This window comes from Rattus norvegicus, chromosome 9, assembly GCF_021556685.1.
Source record: "Rattus norvegicus strain SHRSP/BbbUtx chromosome 9, alternate assembly SHRSP_T2T, whole genome shotgun sequence".
Lineage (NCBI taxonomy): Eukaryota > Metazoa > Chordata > Mammalia > Rodentia > Muridae > Rattus > Rattus norvegicus.
In genome coordinates, this window is record NC_141542.1 from 120,314,758 (window position 1) to 120,337,705 (window position 22,948).

A 22,948-nucleotide genomic window follows, 5' to 3' on the forward strand; every position below is an offset into this window, starting at 1 on the left:
AAGGAGGGCTAAGGGTGCACAGTGGTGTCCCACTCTCTGTTTTACCTTGCCACACAAAGGCCCAGGGCAGAGGACTAGAGGGTCTGAGTCTTTCCTCATGAAGAGACCTACAATCATCAGCCCCTAAGATCGGCCTCAAACCTTGCATTAGTGTAAACGTTGGATTGTCACACATTACAGAAGGAATGCCGATCTTTAAAATGTTCACTCAGACTTAATATTTTTAAAAATACTCGGACTCAGTAGGAAGCAGACCATGTTCGCCAGCGCGCACAAAGGGAATGAGAGCGTTCAACAGCTGCAAAGACTCATTTTTATGGGCTGCTCTCTAGAACTCTGCTGTAGTGCCGTGGTTTAACAATATGGCACTGACCACTTAACACTCATTGAGGGCAGCCCCCAATCACGACCTTGTCGCAGTAAAAATGTCAGCAATAACAATAATAGTCAGAACAACGGGACCCAAAGTCATTTCCAGCATCACAAAGTCACTCGTGGGTATCACACGCTAGTGAAGTTGGCCAAACCCAACTAGTTGTCTTATTACCTAGAGCCAGCACTGTGTATCAACTAACCTTCAAAGACCCAAGAACAAAACCTCTGGCCCAAGTTACCACCCAGTCCAGACCTGGGTCTTCTGTCTTGTAGACCCCTGAGAAGAGGAATCAGCAACACCGTTCTCAGGAGACAATGCAAGTCCTTTTCTACCTAGGCATGGAGGTTGGCATCAGTGATTGCTCGGACTGGAGCCTCGGAGAAGCCAGGTTTAGGTTTTTCTCTCAGATTTTGTGAGCAAAGATCAGTAAAAATGATCTCTGCAAACTGGAAACAGCCTTGGTGCACGGGCCTCTATCACTCCTAGTACAAAAGAATAGCAAAGACCTGTGACTCATTCCAACCCTTTGTTCCCAGAAGTTTCTTATCGAAACCCCTAAAGATGCCAGCACCAGAAAATACATGACAAGAGCTTCCCACTGATCTTAGGTATGAATCTCTACAGACAGTTGCCTGCACTTCCAGTGCTGCAGCAGATACCCAAAGAGCAAGATTTTCAAGAGGGAAAAAGAAGACTTACGACTTCCACCCAGCCATCCAGGAGATATCTAATTTTGCCTTTCTCCCCCCCCCCCAACAAGAACAAGAACAAGAACAACAGCAACAACAACAACAACAACAAAAATATGGCCACTCCATGATTTGATTCTTTCAGGTAAAAGGTGGGCTTCCGTGTTTCTGATATACAAGCAGAACCATTTAGGCGAACACTTTTGTCTTCTGTTGTTGTTGTTGTTGTTGTTGTTGTTGTTGTTGTTCTCGCAAACTAAAGAATAAACCAGCTGTCAACCAGTTTACAGTGTTCTCAGAACATATGATCACTTTAATTCTGCAATGCTCTTTTCAAGTTTTTCCACAAGGGCACCCGAAAATTCACCCACCTTTTCTTCGTTTTTATAAAACTGGAAAGTCGGGAGGTGGAAGACCTCACAGTCTTGCACCAGCTGTTCACAGTCCTCAGTATCCACCTCCAAGAATATCACATCTTCATGCTTCAAAGACAGGGAATGGAAGTGTGGCCTCATCTTTCTGCAAGGGCCACACCAAGGGGCTGAGAAATCTACAGCTACCAGCTTCTCTCCAGCATCTTTGAGCACCTCCTCAAACTCTTCTTTGTCTTTGATCACTCTCACCATGCCTTCCTCCAGGGTCTCTATTTCTGCTTCAAAAGGGAAGATTTCGTTCTCCGAGGGCTGCACGTCTTCTGAAGACTTGATGTCACCTTCCTGGGACTGGACTGTGTCTTCTGGGGACACGGTGATTTCTTCCTTAGACTGCATGGTGTCTTCTGGGGACACGGTGATTTCTTCCTTGGCCTGGATGGTGTCTTCTGGGGACACGGTGATTTCTTCCTTGGCCTGGATGGTGTCTTCTGGGGACATGGTGATTTCTTCCTTGGCCTGGATGGTGTCTTCTGGGGACATGGTGATTTCTTCCTTGGCCTGGATGGTGTCTTCTGAGGGCTTAGAGATATCTCCCTCCTTGGATGGGAGGCTGTCTTTTAAGGGCTTGTGGATTTTACCCTCCTTAGGCTGGGCGGAGTCCTGTGAGGACTTGGGGATTTTGTTCTCCTTGGACTGGATGCTGTCTTTCAAGGGCTTGCGAATTTTACTCTCCTTGGACTTCATGCTGTCTTTCACTTGTTTGTTGATTTTACCTCCCTTGGATTGGATGGTGTCCTGCAAGAACTTGGGTGTTTCGCTTTCCTTGGATTGAATGGTGTCTGAGGACTTGGGCATGTCCCCTTTCTTGGATTGGATGGAATCTTCTAAAGACCTGGCCGTGTCATCCTTTTTGGATTGGATGGGGTCTTCTGAGGACTTGGGCATGTCCCCATTCTTGGATTGGATGGTATCTTCTAAAGACTTGGCCGTGTCATCCTTTTTGGATTGGATGGGGTCTTCTGAGGACTTGGGCATGTCCCCTTTCTTGGATTGGATGGAGTCTTCTGAAGGCTTGAATATGTCCCCTTTCTTGGATTGGATGAGGTCTTCTGAGGACTTGGGCTTTTCAGCCTCCCTGTCATGGGTACCATTTGCTGCAGGCTTGAGAGTGCTCCCCTGTTTGGGATAGGTGGTTATTGCCAAGGACTTGGGGATGTTGCTAGAGTTGGTCTGCTTGGAGTAGCTTGAGGTTTTAGAAATGTCTTCCTGTTTCAGCTGAGTGTTTTCTGTTGAGGACTTGGGGCTCCCTTCGTGTTTGGGATAGATGGTGTTTTCTGAGAACATGGAGGTGCTACTAACCTGCTGTGGGGGCTCAGACTCTTCTGTGGACATATGAAGCATGTTGCCGACCATGGAAGCAATGACTTTTTCTTTGGACTGGGCTGTATCCAAGAACTCTGGAACCAGAAAAGCCTCATTTTTGGATAGAACCTATAACAGATTTTCTGAGCAACAACAAAGCTAAATTAAATCAAAATGCAAAAGAAAAAACAAAAGATTGACCAAAGAAGACTTATTTTTTTAAACTTTTTTTAAGATTTTAATAGATAGATAGATAGATAGATAGATAGATAGATAGATAGATAGATAGATAAAGAGTACACTGTAGCTGTCTTCAGACGCACCAGAAGAGAGCATCGGATCCCATTGCAGATGATTACGAGCTACCATGTGGTTGCTGGGAATTGAACTCAGGACCTCTGAAATGGCAGTCAGTCTTAACCACCGAGCCATGTCTCCAGCCCCACAAGACTTATTCTTAGAGGCCATGAAGACATCTGATGAATGGTGTCCAGATCTGAGTCGTGCCATTCACCAGACAACCAAGCATCAACAACGACACAGGTCTTTCATGTATGTTTCTTGCTCTAACACTGCCACTTGCTCCCCACACCCAGAGCTCCCCAAGGCAGCCCTCCTCTTTCCCTCTTACCATTGCTACCCCTTTCATTTGCTTTTCCTCCATTGTTAAGTTTCACATCTGACTCTTCAGGGGCTCCTGCTTGGACGCTGTTCACCTCCAACCCCTTGTCCTTACTCAGCTTTTGGTTCTTCTTAAACATTTCCTCTATGGCCAAACTAAGAACAAAATACACTAACTACTTAATGTTCAGGCAGCACTCCACAGCTGACGTTCCTAACCAGTACCCCCAACAGCGACCTTCGGGGAGCTTCGAGGCAGCCTGGTAGTTATGCTGTGTGAAGCTGAGGCTGCACAAGCAGGCATTATTTCCTCAAGGGCAACCAACCACTGAGGTCAGATGCATTGTGAGCAACACCTTAGAGATGGGGCCTTAGAGAAGTTGCACAGCTAGGGTAGGTCAAGGTTCAAAGCCCATGCTCAAATATTATCCTGGACTCTTTGCCAAGTGGTCTGTCCACACCAGGAAAATAAACCAGCTTTCTTGTTAATTTTCACCCAGGGTTCTCTTTATGAGAACCATTAGTTATGTTATTCCCATTTTCTATTGCCGTCACAAAAATAACTGAAGCTATTGTGCACTTATAAAGACATATTCATTTAGTTCTAAGTTCTGGAGATTTAAGGGAATGATATGGGCATCTACTTGGCTCTTATGAAGGCTTCATAATGGAGATGAGGTCCCAACACTAAGGAAAGCAGGAACAAGAAAATCACATAAGGACATAGGAAGTCGGAGCATGGAGAGGAGCTATACACACTCTGTCCTGGTTAGGGTTGCTGTGGTCAAACACCAGGCCCAAGAGCATCAGCGTGAAGAAAAGGCTTGTTTGACTTACAAATCCCGAATCAGTCCACTGAGAAAAGTCAAGGCAGGGACTTAAACTGGGCAGGATCCTGGAGGCAGGAGCTGATGCAGAAGCCATGGAAGGATGCTGCCTACTGGCTTGCTCAACCTCCTTTCTTATAGAACCCAGGACCAAGGGGTACTATCACCCACCATGCTGGGGCCTCCTACATCAATTACTAATTAAGAAAATGCACCACAGGTGTGCTCACAGCCCAGTCTCCTGCAGGCAGTTTTTCAACTGGGGATCTCCCTCTGAAATGCCTCAGGTTTGTGTCAAGCTTTCCTTATAAATCACCTAGGATCCCATGAGAACCACCTCGATCCCCTCTGGAACGAGACCCCCCCTAAAGACAGCAGGTCACATCTCAACATTTCTATACTAGAAGCAAGCTTCTAACTCACGCACACTTGGGGGAACAAACTGCAGTGCCCAGGGTAACTACCTGCTAAGTATCACCTCTGAGAAGTACCACACGAGAGGACTGACTGACTGTCTCTTCCCTTCTCCCTGAGCCCTCCTCGTGTTCCACCATCCTCCTACTTTCTGTCTGAAGAGCAGCTTCCGTCCCAGTTGAATCAGCCATGCATACTTCACTATGCATAACTGCAGTAAAATTACCCTTCCACAGGCTGGGGTGAAGCTCAGTAGTATAGCTTGCCTAGCACACATGAAACTCTGGGTTCTATCTTTAGCAACTCAAATGCACGCACACTCCTGTATGTGCATACTGCACACATGCAAGTAAGCATGCTCATGTAAGCATACACACACCTTTCAGAAAGAGTTCAGTTATCATTTTGAGGTCATTTGCTTGTTTTCCACATTTACTCTGCATAGTGATCCAGTCCTGGGAATAAAGGTGAAATTGATGTTTTGCATGTAAGAAAAAAATTTAAATTATTTTGTGTATACAGATTTTGTCTACATGCATACCTGTCCACCACTTACATGCCTGGTGTCCACAGAGGCCATAAAAGGACATCAGATGCCCCAAAATTGGAGTTAAAGACAGTTGTGAGCTGTCATGTGCGTGCTGGGAATTGAACTCGGGACCCCTGGAAGAGCAGTAGAGTGCTCTTAACCACTGAGCCACCTCTCCAACCCAAAGTTTGTATTCTTCACAGAGACTTATTTCTGTGTTTCTTTCACCACACTATACTAACAATCAAAATTAAGAAGGTTGTCTAAACAGTGTCGTGGCCTTGTTGTCTACAGAAGCTTTGAAACATCTACTAGAAGTGATTAATCACCTGGGCTTTGATATCAAACATATTCTACTAAGGAAATTAATGCTGGTATCAGCACATGCATATTTTCAATAGAATATATATTATCTGTCCCCCCCAGTCTTGATCATACCCACCCCACTGCCCCTTTCCCTCCTCCTCAGGCAATCTCAACACCTTCCTCCCTCACTCCATGTCTTGTCTCTTTTCCACAGCCCACTGAGTCCGATAAGCGCTGTCAGTGGGAACGCTGACTGGTCTTGTTGGTTTGATCCTGTGTGGCAGCCATGTCTTACCAGGAGGCGGCGTCTCACAGCACTCCATCCCCTGCCTCTTGCACCCTTCTGCCTGCTCTTCTATGCTCCCATGAGCCTTGTGGGCAGGGTTAATACAGGTGTTTCATTTAGGGCTGAGTGACAATTGTTGGTGTCATAGAAGGGATATTGTTACACGAGCTTTGTTCCTTGGATGTGGGCTTTACAATGGAAAGGCAGCAATGGATGATGACATCATGATGCAGATGCAATGGATGATGGCATCATGATGCAGATGCAATGGATGATGACATCATGATGCAGATGCAATGGATGATGACATCATGATGCAGATGCAATGGATGATGGCATCATGATGCAGATGCAATGGATGATGGCATCATGATGCAGATGCAATGGATGATGACATCATGATGCAGATGCAATGGATGATGACATCATGATGCAGATGCAATGGATGATGACATCATGATGCAGATGCAATGGATGATGACATCATGATGCAGATGCAATGGATGATGACATCATGATGCAGATGCAATGGATGATGACATCATGATGCAGATGCAATGGATGATGACATCATGATGCAGATGCAATGGATGATGACATCATGATGCAGATGCAATGGATGATGACATCATGATGCAGATGCATTGGATGATGACATCATGATGCAGATGCAATGGATGATGACATCATGATGCAGATGCAATGGATGATGACATCATGATGCAGATGCAATGGATGATGACATCATGATGCAGATGCATTGGATGACAACACTGTGATGAAGATGAGACTTCCAGCCGAGAGGAAGAAGGAAGACCTTCTCTTCCGTGCTGTAAATGGGAAAGCCAGAGGGTAGGCATGAATCTGGTCTCTCCCCTCCAGCCCGAAGCATCGGCATAGACATTGGTTTCATGTGCCCGCATGAAACCTCAAAGCTGAAAGTCATGCTCCCGTGCTCTACCTGGGGAATGGGGTTATGCAGGAAGAGCCACACCCAGATGGATTCCGCAGCCTATCCAGTACTTGTCCCAGCACAATATGGACACCAGCCTGAGACAGTGGGGCAGGCTCTGGCCCCTCTAGCCTGCAGGGAAAATGCTACGGATCTGTCTGTCCCGCACATACCTGAGGCTGGGAACATGGACCATAGAGGTCTAGAGAAAGCAAAGCAGCCATGCTGCTGGGAAAGGGGATATGGTCAGAGGCAAGAACCGCTGTATTAGAAAGAGGGCAGTGTCTCCCAATACAGTGAGGGACTCCTTGTGCTCCTCAGCCCAGGCCCGAGCAAAGCCAGGCCACTAAGAGGTCGGAGGGCCTGGCACAGTGAATCCATATACTCCCTGTGCACGGGAAGGGAAGGAACCTACAGGAAAGAGAGCCCCGGGTGCTGAAATTCTAATAGGCACATTTAATTTGTCACGCCTGCTTCCCCGAACTCCTTCTTAATCCCATTGAGGAAAGGCCCACGGGGAGGATTTAGATCCGTTTTAGAAAAATGCACTGCACCAGACCATCTTAGCAGGAGCAAGGAAATGTGCCCTGCTGTGGCTGCTGGCTTGGGGATCTTGGTCGTGTGTTAGCTTGGCGGAGATCTGCTGGTTGTTTTCCTCTTTCTCTCGCAGCTGATGGATTCCAAGGCATTTGAAATACTAATGGTGCTGAAGAACTTCCATTCCATCCGTTGTACCGTATGTTTTTCTTCCTTCCCCAGTTGCTCAGGAACCCTTATGTGAGCCCGGGTGTGTCTTAAGAAGCAAATAACCAGCTATTTCAGGCGCGAGATGGTTTCGGCAGTTATGAAGTCGCCTGAAAGGATCTTATTTGGTCTCCAAACAGTGCGCAGTACTGCAGAACAGGTCTGCCCATGGGGCTGCTGCCTCCAACACTGCAGGAAGGCGGTGGGGAGGAGGCCGCCACTACCACCACCAAGGCTGGCTTCGAGAGCTTTCTGCCAGAGTGAGCCTCTGGCTTCCCTCTCAGCTCAAATCTAGAGGTGAACATTGGCGTTCGGCTCCTGTGTTCCTTCTCTCCGGGCTTTTAGAGAGAAAGAGCAGAGCCAGATGTGAACAATGCCCTCCTTCTTAAGCAGGTTCATGGAGAATCTAAGTTGTACCCAGATCCCCAGCTGTGAGGCGCACCACGACTGCGATGTTGAGCTACCTGTTCAAAGGAAGCTGGAATTGGCGCTGGGAATTCACTTCTGCCTCTGTAAGAGAACGCTGGGGACTAGTCTCACCTACTGGCTGGCATAAAGTGTGAGTCTTTGATTTAAGAAACAGTACAGATTCCTAACAGAGGAGTTAGCAAGCTGATTTGTGGAGAGAAGACTAAACTGACCCCCTTTGCCTGTGTTGGTTCTGTTTCCCACTGCTTTGACATAATGCCTGCCAGAGACAACCATGGAGGGGGTCGAGGTCTGTCGGCTCACAGTTTCAGAGGGCGTTCTGTCATCATAGCAAGGGAAACATGGCAGAGGTTTGTTCTTGTTGGGCAGAGAACAGGACTGGAAACAGGCATAGGCCACCAAACCCCACCTCTACCGTCCTGACCTCATCTCCTAAAGTTTCAAAACTTGTCTGCTTGCCCTCACTCTTGCCGACAACTTCACCAGCCCTGCTCTTGAGGCACGCATGCCTTCCCTGCTGTTAGAACCTCCTTCTTTGGGACTCTAGCTCACACTGACGACCAGCTGAGGCACGGAGCTTCACGGGTGAAACAACTACAGAGTTCATGGCCTTTCCATAGGAGACAGCCATTGTTGGACTAGCCGGGCCACAGCCTGTAAGCCGTTCTAATAAATCCCCCTTTTAATGTGTACAGATTCATCCTATCATTCTATTCTCAGAGAAGCCTGACTAATACAACCTCTGAATAAAGAAAAGGCAGAGAGATGGAAGGAACTGTTCCCATAAGACTTTTAAAAACTGTTCACGGAAAGTGAGAAGAAGAAGAAGAAGAAGAAGAAGAAGAAGAAGAAGAAGAAGAAGAAGAAGAAGAAGAAGGAGGAGGAGGAGGAGGAGGAGGAGGAGGAGGAGGAGGAGGAGGAGGAGGAGGAGGAGGAGGAGGAGGAGGAGGAGAAGGAGGAGAAGGAGGAGAAGGAGGAGGAGGAGAAGGACAACGACAACAACAACAACATTGGAAAGCAAATGTTTAAGTCAATAAAAGTCTAGAATGCCACAAACCAGGACACCATCCCAAACCCTCGGCCCTCCAGTCCTACCACACAGCAGATGAAATGGGAGTCATGTGGTCAACGTCTCTCCTCTCCTGCCCAAACATAAGCTGCTTGGGGATGAAGCCTTGGTGGCTCTAGCTTCTTGTACAGTGTGCCGTACCGCAGATGCTCAGAGACAACTTGTACAGCAGGACTGAAATGCCCGTGTCTTGTGAGTTCCTCTCCCCCACCCTCTTTTGCCCCTCCAAGGTAAATACCCAATTAATTTTGGTAGAAGACGGGAAAGAATAAAACTGACATTTTAGTGCTAGACTCTTGTTTAGTATAAACTACCAGTATCTTGAATGGTACTGTCTGGGCTTAACCTAGACGGTAACCTGCTGTCCCCAAATCTATGATTAGAAGGTGGGGAGAGGCTGGGCAAAGAGGAGCAGATGGGGTGAGCGTCACATGGAGAGGAGGGGCAGAACAAGGGATGAGGTGGCTGCAGGCTGGGCTAGACAGTTCACTGCGGGTTTCCGAGTCAGATTTTTACTTGTAGCAGGGTGTGTGTTGTCTGAAGGAGCAAGTTCTCTCCGTAGGCTCAGGTGTTTGAACAGTTGTTTCCCTAGTTGGTGACAGTAGTGGGGGTTTTTGGAAACTTTCGGAGGTGTAACCTTGCTGGAGGGAATCTGAGGGCTTATAGTCTCCCCCCACTTCCAGTTCACTCTCTCTGCTTCATGTTCGTACATGTTTGAACATGTGATATCTCTGTCTCCTTCGTGTGGAAGGGAATTGTGACCCAGCAGCTTCCTCCTCATGCTGCCGTGCCTCCCTGATCACTGGGCACTTACCTTCACTTCTAGGAGTGCTGGCCAAAACAAACTCTTTAAAAAGTAAGTCCCTTCTGGTCATGGTGGCATTTGGTTGTGGTATTCTCTCACAGCAACAACGAAAAAATAATAATGAACGTGTGGTGTCACAGAAACATTTTGAGTGTCAGAGAAACGCTACTCTCTGAGTGGCACTGTAGCAGACCCACTTTTGAATGTTCACGCCTAGCACTTCTCCAGTAAGTCTGTCTGACGCCAATCTCTGTTGTCTTCATAGAATATTGCAGACTGGGTAAAAAATGAAATAGTTTATTTCCCTCAGCCTCACTTTCAATCTGATAAGTCCAAGATCATCAGTCATCTGGCCAGGATCTTTGTGTCATACCATGTTATGTCAAAGGCAAGAGAGGAGAAAAGCTGGACCTCACGGAGGCATTGGTCTCAAATGAAGTCCCCTTCTTTCAGATAACTACAGCTTGTGTCCAGTTGACATGAGACTAGCCAGCACACCCTGTAACAGGTTGGGAGTGAGGGATGCTGGGAAAACCAGATGGCCAGGTCCACTTTGACAAGTTAAATAAGCACCTCAGTTAGCAATCTGTCCTTCAAAGGCACACTCCCTGTGACCTGGTTTCTCTAAGCAGACCAGAACTTCCAGTTTCCACCAAAGTCTAATCGAATTTTTAATCCATCAGTGGGTGAAACACCCACAAACACAGCCAAAGACGTGCCTCGATAGCCTCCAAGATGTCTCTTGGTCCAACCAAGTTGACTGGAGATCCACCTTCCCAAGAGTCTGGCAGGAGGTAACTGTATTTAAGCAGGAAGGTTGCCTGATCCAGGAAAGGAAGAGGGAAGAGGGAAGTGGGAAAGGCTAGGGGAACCTTGGAGCCAAGACACGAAACCAGAACGAGGGAGAGTCCAGGAGATAAAGAGGAGAGAATGCATCTTAAAGATAAAGAGGAGCCAGCGGTGGGTACATTTCTTTTTTCTTTTCTTTTTTTTTTTTTCTTTTTTTTGGAGCTGGGGACCGACCTTGCGCTTGCTAGGCAAGTGCTCTACCGCTGAGCTAAATCCCCAACCCTGGTGGGTACATTTCTAACAGTCTCTGGCAGCCCAAAATGAAGAAACTGAGTGGACAGAGGACCGAGACTCACTTTTTAGAACTGTGTGAGAGCGACAGAAAGAGGTAGCAGAGGAGACATCACACTTCCGCTGATCGGAATCAGCAACGACACAAGCATGGACGGAGATTGACAGTTGCAAGGAGCAGTGTGGAAGGAAGTGGAAGGCAGGATCACAAAAGCTCTGGAGTGGACCTTGGAAACAAGGAGGTTCGCTTTCAGACAAATAGAAAGACTTGTCCTTATAAATCCAGGGAGAAGTGCATCGAAACAGAGAACACTCGTCCAGGCTCACTGGCATACACCAGTTTGAGCAGCACATTATCAACCAGCCGTGGCCACAGACCCCACAGAGTCTAGATGGCTGAACCCAGGCGCATGAGTTATTTCCAAGGCATTAAGAACTTCACTGAGGGATGAGGAGTGCTTTTCACCTCAACACCAAGGACTAGGGGAAGGAAGACACAACCAACCTTCTGGAAGAATCAGGCCAGCCATGAGTCAAGCCGTCAAGTTCCTTTTAATAGCGTGATTCTGCTCTTTCAGCCAGACCTGATTAACCCTTAGCTCCCTGGGCAAAAAGCACCCTCCTGAGATATGACAACGGGTTTCAAAATAGGATAGGTCTCAGCCTGGATACTGCCTGCCCTACTTTTCTACTGTGTAGAATTCAGAATGTTGTTTAAGTTTCCCAGGGTCCTTCCTTACAAACAAGGTTGACTGGGCTGGGCATGTAGCTGAGTAGAGAACTTCTTGGCACCTGCAAGTTTCCGGGTTCAATCCTCAGCCCAGCGGGGTCGGGGGAAATGCCTCACGCATTAGAGCTGTGCACTGTTCTCAGAGTTTTGTGGACAACGGGGCTATAATTTGATAGTAGATTCTGGGAACATAAGGGCCCTTTATCCTCCCCTCCCCCCGAATAACGAGTAAAGACAAGAAGGAATATTGCCAGCTTATATTTGACCTCTAGCCCATTTTATCAGTTGATGATCTTGGGCAATTCAGCTTGGAGTCTCAGTTCCCTCATCTGTAGAATGAAGATGACAACATCGGCCTCATAAATATTGTGAAAGTCAAAAGATGGCGGGGTGGGAGACACCTAGAACAGCATCGGGTACAGCGGCCTCTCTACTCGGACAGATCATCGTTTTGGAGTTCTTTTCTGGTACCTTGGCCTCCTGTACTTTTTGTTTTTTTAATGTTTTATTGATTCTTTGTGAGTTTCATATCACGTACCCCAGTCCCACTCATCTGCCTGTCCCCTCATATCCACCCTCTGCCTTTCAACCTCCCCCTACCCAAATAAAAACTATAACACACAAACAAGCAACAACAACAACAACAACAACAACACAGAGCGTAGAAAGATCTCATCCTAGACGCTGTAGTGTGTCACAGTGTGTCCCTCTGCCCACACAGCTTCACTTGCAAATGCTCATTGCAGTGAGTCACTGGTCTGGTTCAAGGTCTCTGGTTTCTGGGACACCATCGACATCGGATCCTCCTGGTTATCCTGTTGTTCCCCAGTGTCATGGAGATTCTGCAGCTCTGGAACAGCAGGACTGGCCCTTTCACAAGTCCCAACTGTTCAGAGATGATGTAGATTTTGAGCCGGGCCAAGTCAAAGCCCTGAGTCTGGGCGTGGGTGGAGCTGAGCTGGTCAGCCGGGTTCTCCCATATCCACACCACCAGGGCCAGCTCTCCAGCACTGTTCTAGCTAGACCACCCACTTCCACCGAGCACAGGAGGCACTGACAGCTCCCCTGTTCTCACGGCCTTAGGGCCAGCTCTCCTGACTGCTGCAGGTGGGGAGGAGCATGTGGGGTTAGAGAAGCACTACCCCCACCCCCACACCACCTCACAGGAGCATCACCTCTATGCCTCTGCATGGCAGGCGAGCGGTGAGGTCAGCTCTCCCACACTCCCAACATCAGGGCTAGCTCCACTGTGCTGCTCAGGCAAGCTGTTCTCCCGAGTACTGCCAGCATGAGAGATGGAGCCAGCTCTCCAGAGTACTGCTTCCAGTGAGAGGCAGGACCAGTTATACCCAGCCCCTGGACACCCACAGGGTCCCCAGCCTGGACCAGGGACGTCCCCATGTTCTTTAGTGGCAATATGCGTCACAGACATCAACACCAATCCCTGCCACCGTGTAGCCAACAGACTCAGACAGCCCTCAGTGGCAGCTCTGGCTGGGACCTTACCATGGGCCGGCCACTCTCACCAGGCTACTCCTGTCTAGCCTCAAATCTCCAGTTCCACCTCTTCATAATGCTCAAGCTGCTCCCCTTCTCTTTCTCCCCCACTGGGACCACCACATACTCCCACATTGTGGTGGCTCCCCCCAACAGGCTGGTCATGAGGCTGGTGAGATGCTGGGTGACATCTTTATCCATGCTGTATGCCGTGTGGGCAAACAGGTGTCTGTGGCCTGCCTGTGTTGTGAACCAGAGGACAGGTCTTGAAGGGTGGCATGGTAGTCTGTAGGTCTCTGTCTTCCTCCTTCCACACTGTGCTGCCTCGATTTAATTTATTATGTGTCGTAAACATAAAGCAGCTTCAGCCACCAAGCCAGGCATCAAGCTACGATGAACAAAGGACAGCCAACTGCTCTGCCCCTGACTGACATAAGAACACCCCACCAACCATTGCCAGGGAGCCAGAACAGTCAAGCCCTGTGGTTCCAGGCAGGTGGTACGGTGAGGGGCACACATGTTGCTTTCCATGGAGAAAGCAGCCTTTGGGCTTTCCTGGAGACCCCATGGGTTGGACTCAACCCAGACATTTATTTCCTTAGCCCTCGGGGTATCATCATAAGGTGGGTCCCGCAGCTGAAAGTATGTTATGCCTTGGGGTGGATGTTTCCAAGATCTAGAGCTTTGCTTGAATTTCATAAAAGCACTATAATATGTCTACCAGTAGAGTCAGAGCACATCCTGTAATCCAATATGTGATATTTCTGCAGATAAATGGCCAGAATATTCACCCCGTTCAGAGAAACAATGATTCTGGAGTGTCATCAGTTCAGGTCTAGGTTTGGTGCCAAGTGGCCGAGAGCAAGCTCGGGAAAAGTCTTCATTTGTGATACTATCTGGGTTCCAGGAGTGAGACATAGGTGCCAGCAAGTGACATAGGCATTTCACTCAACGAGAAAACTCCGGGGATCAGTGAGATCAATCTGGTAAGGATTCTACCACCCACAAACCAGAGCCGGAAGCTGGACCCAGAAAGTCAGGCCACTTTGTAACCCACAAACCAGAGCTGGAAGCTCAGAGAGCAGACTCTGTAATCTTTACTTTGCCAGAAGCTAGGCTCAGAGAATTGAATTGTAATCTCTACCTTGCGCTGCCTTCCAAGGCCGGATGAGAGCAAAAATAACAATGTAGCCACTGAGATGGGCAGTGAAAAGAACCATTCCCAGCACCGGTCAAAAGCTGAAGTTTATTGTTTCCTGTCCTAACTTGTAATTTATTTCACCTCATCTTGGTATCAGCCCTGCCATGTGGTATTATCTTCATTTTACAGGAGGAAACTGAGGCCCAGAGAGACCTTGGTTATCTGAAGGCCAAGTAGCGGAATGAATTTCCGAGACTCTCCAAGTCAAGCTATCTTGTCTGCAGTTGAACCTTCTCTTTTCAGTCCTGATAGTCTTGATTTGCTTGTTTTTAACATCCTGTCTCTACCTTGTAAACCTGAGATCTGCACGGATTGATGAGGGCCATGGAGGACTGTTCAACCTTTGATTCCCAATTGTCCTCAATAAGTCCTTATTGGAAAGGGGAGTGGATGGATTGTGGATGAAGAGATGCATGGGTGTCTAGGTGGATGGTTGTATGTATGTATGTATGTATGTATGTATGTATGTATGTATAGATGGATAGATGGGTGAATGGGTAGATGGGCATTTGAATAGAGACATGAGTGCGTGAATGCGTGTGGATTGGCGGTGGTTAGAGAGATGGATGGGTAGAAAGACATGTAATTATATAAAGATAACTATGAAAATGTCCTCATTCACAAATGCTTGAGATCTCAGATTCCCTCTCCAATATACCATCTTCCTCTGCTATTCCAAATCGATCAAACATGGCAATTGTTACTAATAACACAATATCACAGACTGTCCAGGTAAGAAAGAGATTAACGTTTTGATCACAGTTTGGCCTATGATCATCATCCACATCTGGAGATGCTCTACTTGTCGGCAGGGTCCTGAGGTGGAACAAGATGTCACACACTGAAAACAAAGGTTATTTACAGACATGTGATCTGGTCTGTCATTGAACTGGCTGGTTTTATGTGTCAACTTGACACAAGCTGAGTTATCACAGAGAAAGGAGCCTCCCTTGAGGAAATGCCTCCATGAGACCCAGCTGTAAGGCATTTTCTCAATTAGTGATCAAGCGGGGAGGACCCAGCCCATTGTGGGTGGTGCCATCCCTGGGCTGGTGGTCCTGGGTTCTATAAGAAAGCAAGCTGAGCAAGCCAGGGCAAGCAAGCCAGTAAGTGACATCCCTCCATGGCCTCTGCATCAGCTCCTGCTTCCTGACCTGCTTGAGTTCCAGCCCTGACTTCCTTTGGTGATGAACAGCCATGTGGAAGTGTAAGCTGAATAAATCCTTTCCTCCCCAACTTGCTTCTTGGTAATGACGTTTTGGGCAGGAATAGAAACCCTAAGACAGTCATGTCTTATAAAATCATCAGAATTCAGTCGTGAGGGCTCCAACCTGAAGCCTTTTGCTGTTGTTGGTTTTTTTTTGTTTGTTTGTTTGTTTGTTTTTTGTTTTTTTTTAATGTCTGTCTTATTTGAGGCATGTGCATGCACGCACGAGTATGCTCACCCATGCTCATGGAAGACATAAGAAGACAGCAGGCATCCTTCTCTATCATTCACCTTCCTTTTGTGATACATAGCTCTCATTAAACCTAAAGCCTGGTTTCTGCTAGGCTAGTTGGCCACTTCCTGTCTCCAACCCCGAATGCTGGGTTAACAGGAACATGGGGCCAATGTCTGGATTTATGTGGGTGCAGGGGGTCCAAACTCAGGTCTTTATGCTTCCCTAGAAAGCACTCTTACTCAGTGAGCCATCTCTCCAGTCAGGGTAGATTGTTTCCTATTCTTGTTTGATTGTGTATAGCCAGAGTGGCTTCCCAGCATGCTCTTGGTGCCTCTCAGCCATAAAGAACATTAGGCACAGGGGCCTTCCATCCACTCAGCACAGCTCTACATGGAGAACCCAAGCTCTGCTGGTGTGTGTGAGCAAGCGTGGTGCCAGTGGGCAGAGGGAGAGCTGAGGAGACAGCAGTGTGGCGAGGTCCATGAGGCTGGCATTGTTCAGGATCTTTCTAGTGCACTGAGAAGTTAGCTTAGCCCTTGCTTCATACCTCCATATCCCCCCATCTCTGAAAAGGATTGATACAGGGAAAACATAGAGAGAGGGTAGTGAAGCGCGTGCTTTGAACTTACCGAATACTGTCATTTTGTAATTGTGGCTTCAGAATTATTTACTTACCAAGGCAGGGTCCCACTATGTAGCCCAGGCTGGCCTGGAACTCCCTCAGTAGACCAGGCTGGCAACTCACAGAGATCCGCCTGCCTTTGTTTCCCCTGTGCTGGGATTAAAGGAATGTGCGACCCAGCTGGGCATTGGCTTCCGACTGTTAAAGCTCGAAATGAATAAAAGTTGCTGATAGTTCTGTGCCTCTTGTGCACCTCTGACCTGATTTCGTGTCATTTTACAAGCTGCTGTTTTTCCTTCTTATGTTTTTCTATTTCTGCCCACACATCAACACACACACACACACACACACACACACACACCATTGTCTTTATTCACGCATCCAGGGTCATGGTTCCATTTCCCATGCTGTGCAGTGCACAGCTACTGTGGGCTGGTCCACAGGCTCCTGTGAGTGGCTCCCCCAGGGCATGCAGCTTTGCACTCCGCACTCTACTCAGATGCCTGGTGATATGCTATAGATAATTCATTCATCCCTCCCCACAGCCTGGATCACGTGACCACGCCCTATTTCATTGATCCATTTCCGGACAAGAAGACAATCAGCTACTGCTAACAGAGCGTCAGTGGACCCCCTTCCCCACCCTGGTCTTGTGCACATGTTTCTCTCCTTTCTGAGTTGGCCTGTGAATAATCAGCTTATTGATTGGAATAAGGAAAGGATGCTCAGTAAACCTTAGAATATTTATTAGTATGAATCATACCAATGGGTTAAAATCAAAAGCGACGGATACAAATGAGCTCGGACGGAAACACCGCCTTATCATAGAACGGAGTATAAGACTCGAGGGTCCTAGGTGTCTGCAGAGGGATCTTCTAGGTGCAAAACCTGGGTCCAGCCCAAGTGGAAACCCTTTACAGAAACACCAGAAAGGGTGACAGTCTATGTGACCTCGTGACTGCTGAGTTGCTGGGCGTCACGACGATGGTGAAAGGCATGATCACATGTGAGCACAGCCAGAACCCTCAGCTGACCACTGGCTCCTTACTCCTCACCCAGAAAGACCGCTGTGGAGCAGCAAGAAGCCAGAGTCCATGATTGCAGAGGAAACACTTGGATCCTTCAAGCCTTCCTCAGGAAAGAATGGGGTTCCCACTGGGGCACAGCCCTTGCTGTTGGCTAGAATGTAGGTTAGTCTGCAAGATGACGTCATATCCAGTACCCTGATACACCACTTCTAATGAAAAAATGGCTAGTCGATTCTGTACCTGTATAGAACATTTGCACAACCCTTACACGGTCCTTCCGGACGTCTGCTGAGAAAGAATCCCTTTGACAACCTGTGCCTCCCTTATGGACACAAGGTCATGAGCCAAACACAGCCACTCTGAAGTAGATTACGTGTGGGTGTGGCTGACATAAAAATCATATTTACACATATACAAACCTGCCACCTGTGAGAGAGGAAAATAGGGGTTGGGAAGGGAATTTGGAGAGTAACCATAAGGCCACTGCATCCTATGTCTGGAGCAATTGTCATTTCTAGGTCTTTGTTTAGGGTCAATGGTTAAAACGTCCCAAGAGGAACGCCAAGCCAAGGGGAGAGAAGCACCAAAGGCCTCAGCACCATCTGCAGAGAAGGCCCCAAACGGCGTGAATATTCGTGTGCCCACATGCCACATCTCCCTTCCCTCATGCTGGTGGCACTCGGGCATACTTGTCCTCTGCATGGCTTGGATATCAATGTCAATGCAGCCTGGGAAGAGCAAGGTATCCTACCCTTGCATGCTTCTCCAATCCCAGGGCAGCTCACTCTCAAGGTGAAGCCCAGACAGTTCATGCAAAACTCGACCACTGCAAAACCCACCCAAAGCTGTGGCATTCTCCCCTGGGAATGGACAGACAGACAGGTAAATACAAGCCCTCAGCAAAAGTTTACCCCCCAATGGGGAGAGGTTCAAAAATAAGCTTGATACTAGTCGAGAGAGGCCACTTCAACTTCAACTCAATTGTTCTTTGTTTGTGTGTTTGACCTGCAGTGAGAGGATGAACATCTTTGCCAGCCCGTGGAATCCTGTAACAGTGATGTTGGACGTCTGATGTTGGGACAGGCTCTGACGGTCTTGAGAAGACCCTGGCACGAGACAGAGATGCCACTTGCTAACAGTGTTTGAGACGTCTGCTATAGGATATCTAGGGACATTCTTGAATCAAGACAAGTGTTTGCTCTCCTCCGTATTCTAAGATTTAATTAGCTTCCGAGTTGGGAGAAGCAGGAAGACCATGTTGAAGCTGGCATCCCGAAGTTGACAAGCACCGTCTGTGACTGGGACTTGGCACCGACTGCTTGACAACCTTTTTTCTCCAATGCGGGCAAAGTTTAAGGGACTTCTTCCTATTTTACACCTTTAGGAGTCCAGAATTTTGGGGTGGTAACGTTCCTCTGCCTGGTTGGCTGTAACCCATGATTAGCCACTATGAATAGAAGTCTGCCCTACAATTTAGGCTCAAACATCCCTAGATGTGGCATCGTGACATTGTCTCCTAATGCTCTGTAAAGTAATCATTCCCATAAGTAGAAACTCACTGCAATGGGGGGGTATGCATGCTGGGGGTACCCTAAATGCCATTTATACCCTCCCTCCCCCACTGCTTACATAGCAACAATTTAACTCTCTGGACCCCTAAATTATATATAACGTTCTAGTCTGATTTGGTTGGTTCACGGATGGCCACACCTTAGAAAAATGGTCATCGGATAAACAAAAAAAGACAGGGATGGCGGTTTCTAATCCAATGTTTGTCTCTCTTTGAGGAGATTACTTCTCAGTTTGAGCAACGGTCCAGCTATGCATCTCTGATTTCCCTCAGAAAACTAAGAAAGGCTTCCTGCCAAAGCCAGCTAAGAGCTAACCTACTATATACTGCCTTTGCCTTTTGATGGACTGGCCAGAAAGGAAGGTCCTGGCCCTGGAGACGTTATTGGAACCTGACTAGGTGACGTAGGAAATCAGTGAAGAACAGCACTCTGAGGTTTGCGGACAAATCTAAAACCTCCCTAACAATTCTTTAACAAAAGACGGCAACCTATACCTATTACCTAGCAAGTACAAGCTCGCCATGTGCATCTCATAAACCGGAGGCCGTGTTGCGGTGGGATGGTGAGTTTTCCAGAGTTTTCTATCATTTCTTTTCAGGAAACTTCCTCGTTCAGCATCCTGCGGGTCTCCCAGGGTACAAAGCTGCTCACACTCCAGCAGGCAGAGTTAGCCCCGTGGGTGGGGTCCTTCTGTGTGCCCTGGACACAGGAGAGGTCTCTGGCTCCTTCTGTCATGCTCTGTATGCCACGCCCTCGGCTCAGCAGCACCGCCGGCCGGCTTGCAAGCTCTGGTTCCCCAGTTTGATCCCGCCACTGTTTCCGTTTTCATGGGGGTCCAAGGGTGGGATCTGCCGGCCTGCGAGGGGGAAAGGAGGCCAAGATTGAAGCTCTCTTATTTTAAAAAGTCAGCCTGTATGGGTACAAAACATAGCAGTACTTGGGGGAGGGGCTAACTCCTTCCTCCTTTCCTTCACGACCCCCTTTCTTCTCCCTCCCTTCCTCCAGCCGTTCTTTCCCCTGTCCTCTCTCCCCTCCCCTTCTTTCTTTCCAATTCTTCTGCATGAAGTCAAATTCGTGTTTAAATGGTTGAGGGAAATCATCGGCAGCTTCCTGACCATGCAGACACCCCAGAAACAGGACAAGGCATTGCACTCTGCAGAGCCACCCGACCCCTCCACCACTGAGGGATCTCGGCCTTTCCACGGAGCCTCTCTGCTTTGTAGGACTGGACTTTACCATAAGAGTGAGCACTTATCTGTCTTTTCCGCTTGTAGAACTACCATGGGCAGACATGCAACTTACCAGTCCTACTCTGTGAGGGCCTTGCCTCATCAGCTACAAGGCCCTTAGGACGTACTTCAAAGGAGGAAGTACCTTAATGCCACGTACAAGCAACCTTATTTTATTCATTGCATTTTAACTTTTGTAAATAAGCACAAATAAAAATTCAAAAAGACAAAGAGAAGGAGGGAGTAGCAACAGCTAAAGGCCTGGGTTCATTTGAATGGACCGTACTGATGGTGGCACAGGTCTCACTCAGGGTTGTGCTAGAAACCACTGGCTTGTGTGTGTGAGGCAAGAATAATGTGTGGCGTGTGAACTCCGACAGAGCTGTATTTCTAAGACAGGGCACCTGGAATCGGCGTGCTCAGGCAGCCTTGCTGCTATTGGAGACTCGTCGGGGGGGTCCCTCCGAGCAATGGCCACGATCACCACCATTTTTTGTGACATTGCTGAAGGCCGTGCCGAAGCTAAATGGTGGTTCTTATTATAACCCACATCTGACTTTCCAGTGGGTCCTCCACCCTATGTTTCACCTTTTTCCTTACTTCTTTCTTCTGGTTTTCTAGTTATCCTGTAAAAAGGGGCATGGAATACTAACTCTAAAAGGGAAAATTCAAATAAATAAACAAACAAACAAAAAAACCCGAAATTATTAATAATTTGAAATTATTTCCAAAATGCTTTGCTTTTTTTGTTTTTAAGGCAAACTTATGCCACCTGTTTGGACCAAGTACAGAGACAAGGACCAGGAGGCCAGAGACCTTTGTCATAAGAGGTGAGATGCCGTTCTGGCTTTAGTGGGTGGTGTAGATGCTCCGGAAAGCTCAAACACACAGATAAGTGAATGCCTCTGGCATTTGACTCCAGGTGAATGGAAGAAATGAGTGTCTGACAGAGAGTTAGAGCTGTTTCTACAGCCTGGTCAGCCATCCTGCTCAGCCAGCAAGCTATGCAAAGGTTTGTAGGTGCTCCCAAGAAAAGCTTAGCAGAAACAGCAGGACAGTCAGTATTGTCTTTCTCTATTCAAGACATGCACTGAATTGTAGTCACAATTGAAAGGTTTTTACCTGTCTGTCTATCTGTCTGTCTGTCTGACGACCTTTCCATTGTGCCAACCTCCCGGCCCCAAGGATTTACTCCAGTCACACCCACCCAACAAAGTGCTGCCTGGTCCTCAGGCCAGCCCTGTATTCAGGGGCCCAACAGCGTCAGCATCGGCCTCAGACTCGTGTAGATAAATACTATTTTACACGGGCCTTACTTTTTGCACCTGAATTTTTTGAGGGTAAGACTATAATTCTGACTGGTTCAGTATGGCTGACTTAAAAGAATTGTTTGCTTAAAAGAATTGTGAGTATGGGGCCTTACAATTTTAGTACTTGTGACAATGACATGTCCCGCGTCAGACACGTTGGCGCTGCCTCATGTGAACACCAACGATAGCTAACTTATGCTCACCCTTCAGGCCTCCTTTAGGTGCCTTTCATAACTCTGTGTAAATCTCCCCTCAGACAGATGAAGGGTATAAGTGTGATGTTTATTGAAGTGAAGTAGAGATAGCAGAAACCTAGAAACAAAGTGCACCTCATGAACACACTAGGAGTGCAGGGTGTCCATCTGTCCACACTCCCATGCTTCCTCCACTTTTCCTGCTCTCACCTTCTCCCCAAGTAACAACAGGTTTCAACCCTATATGCCAACAGCCTCCTCACCTGGGTTTCAAACACTTGGCAAAGTTTTCAAATCAGCTGTCAAACCTGGCTTCTTAGACCTACCCAAAGCTTTTGCGGTTCAAAATCTCTGAAGCCTCCCTCAGGAGAATAAGATACAATGTTCCTCCTGCTATAGGCACAGAGCTCTGAAGCCTCCTTATGAGAATTAGATACAATGTTCCTCCTACTGTAGGCACAGAGTCCTAGAGGTACCCATTGAAGTGCCTGGCTTCCTGTGTTCAGGGACAAAGAATCGCAACAAGGACCCAAGGTCAACAAAAGAAGCAGAGAGAGTTTAATAAGAAGAGAGAGCTGCTCCTGGGAATGGGAGTGGGCTGATGAGCTGGAAAAATGTGGACCTAGAAGCACTGGGCCACTGGTCTCAGAATCCTTCAGAGGCCATTTGTGTGGGCATAGGCTTTCACCCACATGTGTGGGTGGGGAAGGGTTTCCAGTCTTTTTAACTTCTTTGTTGAGTAGATTCTCTCCCATGCCACACCCCCTTAATCTACTAAGATATGTTCCAAGACCAGGCCCCAGGCAGACTGCTGAAAACCCTGGAGAATACCAAATGCATAGATACCATGCTTTCCCCCATACTTAATATGCCTCTGATAAGGTTTCACTTGTAAACTAGATATATTAAGAGATTTATAATAGTAACAAATCATAAATTAGAACAATTATAACAGAGGGTTGTATTGAAAGTTGCTAAGACATGAATGTCTTTATTTCTGGGATTTCCATTTAGTATTTTCAGGCTGTGGTTGTCACTGACGCCACGCATGAGGGAGGGAGAACTGCTGCATTTCTCAGAGGCAGAATGAATGCAGATCCTTCAGACTTCATTTTTATCTTTGGGTAGAAGTCATTTTGAGACTTGAGAGTCAGTTACCCAGTTAAATAAGCCTGGACCAGTTGTGTAAACTCCCTGAGCCATTCTTCCTTCCATTATGGAGCGTCTGAGACAATAAACTTGACAACTCCCACACAGTATA

At 47.5% G+C, this 22,948-nt stretch overlaps 2 protein-coding genes across 6 annotated transcripts in view; both read right to left on the bottom strand.

Moving 5' to 3' along the window:
• Window positions 1–1,348: 1,348 nt before the first annotated feature.
• Txndc2 (thioredoxin domain containing 2) lies at window positions 1,349–5,872 on the bottom strand. Of its 4 annotated transcripts, XM_087566579.1 has the most exons (4): window positions 5,794–5,872; window positions 5,043–5,118; window positions 3,433–3,578; window positions 1,349–2,896 (listed from the first exon to the last, which is right to left on the bottom strand). In XM_087566579.1, exons 3-4 carry the CDS (start codon window positions 3,560–3,562, stop codon window positions 1,374–1,376), a joined length of 1,653 nt encoding a protein of 550 aa, XP_087422705.1. In that variant the 5' UTR covers window positions 3,563–3,578; window positions 5,043–5,118; window positions 5,794–5,872; the 3' UTR covers window positions 1,349–1,373.
• An 11,212-nt stretch (window positions 5,873–17,084) lies between these two features.
• Window positions 17,085–22,948, bottom strand: part of Rab31 (RAB31, member RAS oncogene family) — a 127,824-nt gene continuing 121,960 nt past the window's right edge. For both annotated transcript variants that reach the window (NM_145094.2, XM_087564730.1), the window contains 1 exon segment: window positions 17,085–19,810. In NM_145094.2, coding sequence (NP_659562.2) covers window positions 19,713–19,810 — 98 coding nt within the window. In that variant the 3' untranslated portion in view covers window positions 17,085–19,712.

Excerpts from the sequence above, each read along its gene's own strand:
- Txndc2 (XM_087566579.1), bottom strand. The coding sequence starts at position 3,562 with ATGTTTAAGAAGAACCAAAAGCTGAGTAAGGACAAGGGGTTGGAGGTG. Across the intron at positions 2,897-3,432 it reads AAATGAAAGGGGTAGCAATG|AGTTCTTGGATACAGCCCAG; the intron begins GTAAGAGGGAAA and ends TTCTGGTTCCAG.